The sequence below is a fragment of the Centruroides sculpturatus genome, unplaced genomic scaffold (genome assembly GCF_000671375.1).
Source record: "Centruroides sculpturatus isolate CEXI.00-Female unplaced genomic scaffold, Cexi_2.0 scaffold753, whole genome shotgun sequence".
Lineage (NCBI taxonomy): Eukaryota > Metazoa > Arthropoda > Arachnida > Scorpiones > Buthidae > Centruroides > Centruroides sculpturatus.
Genome location: NW_019384876.1, coordinates 78,882 through 83,310, shown reverse-complemented (window position 1 = coordinate 83,310; position 4,429 = coordinate 78,882). Strand labels below are relative to the sequence as shown.

At 29.8% G+C, this 4,429-nt stretch overlaps 1 protein-coding gene across 1 annotated transcript in view; it reads right to left on the bottom strand.

Annotated features, from left to right (window-relative positions):
- The window catches only part of LOC111630960 (sodium-dependent proline transporter-like), a 123,914-nt gene that overhangs the window by 92,371 nt on the left and 27,114 nt on the right, over positions 1-4,429 (bottom strand). Inside the window, exon 3 of the mRNA XM_023375127.1 lies at positions 2,795-2,929. Within this exon, the coding sequence (XP_023230895.1) occupies positions 2,795-2,929 (135 nt within the window). The remainder of the gene's footprint in view (positions 1-2,794; positions 2,930-4,429) is intronic.

The window sequence follows — 4,429 nt, the reverse complement described above, 5'->3', positions numbered from 1 at the left end:
TTTTTAGAACTTATTTAAAAAAAAAAAAAATTTTTTTGAGATTTTTGTAGATTTTAAAAGTTTTATTAAGTATAATTGTTAGATCTAATATAGTGTAAAATTTGTTACAGCAAGACATAAATAAAAATAATTTAGTGCACTCAAGATGAAAGTGCTGAAGGGATGTATAAATAAAACTGTGTACTCAAATGGTATTGTAATACTAAAATATTTATTGTTATGTTAAATATTTACTTGCAGAAAAAGTTTATGTAAACTTTTGTATTTTATAGTACTGAAGAGGGACCTTTTTTAGAAAAGGACCGAAATGCATCTATAGTAATAGAATAAAGTGAAATCATTGGCTAAAGCTGAGTGATAGTCTACCGCCAATATTAAAATTTACATTTTAAGTGCGGATTTGCAAAGACTTTACGATATATACACACAGTATGTGTTTTACACTTAGAGAGCAGTTGCAATACTGACATACAGGCTGGTTGGTCATCACCCTTCAAAAGGTATTGATGAGTCAGTTGAGTATGTCCGATTCTCAAACGGGTAAGGATAACCTCAGATCTCCTATCATACTGTTTATTACGTGTCCAATTTTCTATCATAGGTTTGATCTTGTGTAGTTTATTGTGGACTTTTGCATTCCACACATTTTGCCATCTCTCTGCTAGTCGTTTTTTAATGACTACCTTAAATCACCTCCTTCAATATGCATTGTATCTTCTGTTTCGATTTGATGGTTGTGTTTGAGGATGTGAGCATAGTTTTATTTGAGTATTTTTGGTAATTTTGTGAACAAGGTGGTTACTTTTATATACTTTGTCATTTTCAATTTTGGAAGCTTCTATGGCTAATGCAATTTCTAGCATCTGTTCAAAGGTTAGGTTGGTTTGTTGTAGAATTTTCTCACAAATATCGGAATCTTGTAAACCACATATAAATTGTACTCTTAACACCAGATCAGGATTTTGTACAGTCCACATTGTTACAACAACGGATTTTGTACAGTCCACATTGTTACAACTAGACTTGAAATCTGCACTTTTTGAGAGTTATTTTAACAAAGTCACATAATTTGAAATGGACTCACCATTATGTTGTACTCTGGACAAAAATTTATGTTAGGATATTTTGTTTTGGTGTTAGGTGATTTTGAAGCAACTTCATTAATTCAGCAAAGGTTCACCTAGAGGGTATTTCCAGTGCCATTAGGTTGATCAGTAGCTGATAATGCTTTGGTCCAAGACAATTGATTAATATCATTACTTTAGCTTCTTCAGTAATGGCATCTGTTCTGGTTAATCCTTTGATTTTGAAAAAGTTATCCAGTCATTGGGAATAGTTTTCAAAGGTCTCAGAAGTTTTGTCATAAGTTCCAAGAGTTAGGGCTTGTGTTTGGAGAACTTGTTGAACTGATAGTTCTTGCTTCATCTCCACCAACTAACTCTGTAGTTTCTTTGTAGAGTTGAAATTAATTCTGTAAGTTCACTTATTTTTTATATCCTTTTTATCCTCATTGCTATTTGTTTTGTCCATAAAATAAACGATTACTGATTAATGGAAGATACAATTGTTACAATAAGGAAGAGAGATTATATCTATTTCAAAGTTTTAACTAGCAAATCCAATGCTCGGGTTGGTTTTGAGTGCATTGGGTGAACAGACTAGAGGTTATAATATGTATCATTTCCCAAATATAAACTAATGGAGAGTCAGAAAATGGATGTAATAATCAAACATCAGCCCAAACAGGTTCTAAAACAAAACTACTCAGATCAAACTGGATAAAATGAACAGCAGCCTTATTTTTGAACCAGTAAAAAATTTTAACATATTAGACAAATGTTTTTGACTTTTTAATAGGCCTGCATCAGATCATTTAACTTTGTTCTATTTTAAAATGTATATGAGTTTTTCTACAAATGTTACAAAATTCAAACTTTGGAACAACAGTACAATTCAAATGTATGTTCTGAAAAAAATTAATAAATTATATTATAATATGTGTTTTTGTAAGAATATTTAAAACAAAAAGTTTACTTTGGTGTTAAAAAAAAATATAAATTTTCATTAATTAAAAACACCATTTTTCTGAGTTATCTGTGATTCATTGTAAAATGATTGCCAAGCAGTTTATATCTTCTTACAGTCTTTGAAATCACATATACACTTAACTCATATGTATACAAGTAAGGCAAGTGAACATTTAAATCCATATTCCATTCTATTGCCTAAAGATAAAGTTATTTTAACAAAGTGCTAGCATTTGAGTTTGTAATTTTTGTGCATTGTTTATACTGTAATTAAATAACACCATAAGACAGTTAGTTAGTTTTATGTTTCCTTTTGAAGTTAAAAATTAGGGTAGTTTTATTGTATTAGACCTTTAGTTTAGAAGAGTGCTAAGCATTCAAAACATTTATTAAATATTCTATTTAATGGCTTATACCTTAATTTTTAATATTGTAGTTAAGTTTCAATTTGATAATTTGAAAACATTTTGTGTGTTCATGTTATCAACTGTGCTATACAATTACAAAAGCAAATAAAATATATAATGAAATTAAAATTTATTCATTAATATTTTGGACTATCAGATGGAGAGATGATGTGAAAACCTAAGTCATATAAATCTTCTGTTTTGTTAATTGTTTTTATTTATGCTAAAGATGAGGTCACATTTAGTTAGGCAATGCAAATAGCTTTAAAATTGATGAAATTGATGTATGAACTACACAAAACATTTTTTTTAATAAAAGTCATAAATCATGACATTAAACATATAATTTTTTATTTTTACCTTGAAATAATGGACAGAATCTTTCAAAAATGGCAATTGGACCAAGGCTGGCATATTGTCCAAAAGATAATTCCATAAACATGAGAGGCAAGCCAGCTAATAACATCATACATATAAATGGAATAAGAAAAGCACCTAAAAAAGTAATTTTAATTAAAACATACAACTTGAAAAAGCCCAGTTTTGATCTAAAATTATTAAATTTATTATCATAATTTCTTGTATATAATCCACAGATTACTCATGTTTTGATGTCAACTTGAAAACAGGTGCAGCTATGCATTCTAGCAATTCTTGTGAGTTATATGCAAGAAATTACAGTAATTTATTTTTACTTAAATATATACTTACCATCATTTCATCACATTATATTGATATTTTTTAAGGAGAAAAACAATAATGTTCTTTGTAAAGATAAAACTATTATTACAGAAAATTTTTTTATAAATCTAGAAATGCTAACATTTTATATTTTACAACTTTTCTAGAAAATTTAATTTCCTACTATCAGTATTACATAAATCTCAAATGTTTCAAGTTATAGATATATTAATATCTATAGTTCATTCATAATATAATGGTTTATGAATATATAGTCTGCAAACAGTATTGTATTTATATCTAGATGATTCCCAAGTGGGCACTGCTTCTTTGGGGGCAGCAAAAGACTCAAGGTGTAATAGTGGTGTTGAAAGATCAGGAGATAAAAATTCATTTTGAAACAAATTTTGCTATTGAACTTCAATCAGATACACTGTTATAGTGTATCTTTTGGAATTCAGTAACAAAATGTTTTTTGTTTCAAAATGAATTTTTATCAGTTTTAAAATCATTTTTTGAAACATATGACTTTATGCTTAGGAGGCATCAGAATAGCACTCTTTGTAAATGAGATAAAATGCAGAAGTAATAATTATATGAATGAAGTGAACAAAACAGGACTAAGCATGCACTAAGCAAGTTGAGAAAATTATCATCTAGGCATTAATAACTAACATCTATCACTACAAACAACAAGCGCTTTCAACGAAACTATTTTCATCTTCTTCAGGTTAAAAGAACAGTTAATATCCTTCAAATTCAAATTACAGCAACGGCAAACCAGCATTGGAATAAAATCAAAATAGAACTAAATATCAAAATAAAATCAAAATAGAATAAAATCAAAATAGAACTTCTTCAGGTTAAAAGAACAGTTAATATCCTTCAAATTCAAATTACAGCAATGGCAAACCAGCATTGGAATAAAATCAAAATAGAACTAAAACGTAGAATTTAAAAGATGCGCGCTCAGTGCCGACGCGCATGAGCAATAGATTATTTTGCGAGAATGCAGAGCTAGCGACGTTGTTTTAATCTGTTGTATAAGTTGACCCACAAGGAAGGCACATCCAGCGTGGGGGTGTTGCATGGACTTAGCATGCTGGTAAACAGCACCTCCCAAATATACAAGATGTTTCTGCTATCACACTGTTTGAGTATCCCCACCTGGTCCCACCTCGGAGTGTATTGGTGTTGCAACACCAAACTTGCCAACTCAGTGTCGCATCTACCCGTACTAATAGATTGTTTGTGTTCAGAGATGCGGCAAGACAACATTCTGGATGTCGCTCCGATATACTGGGTATGAGTACC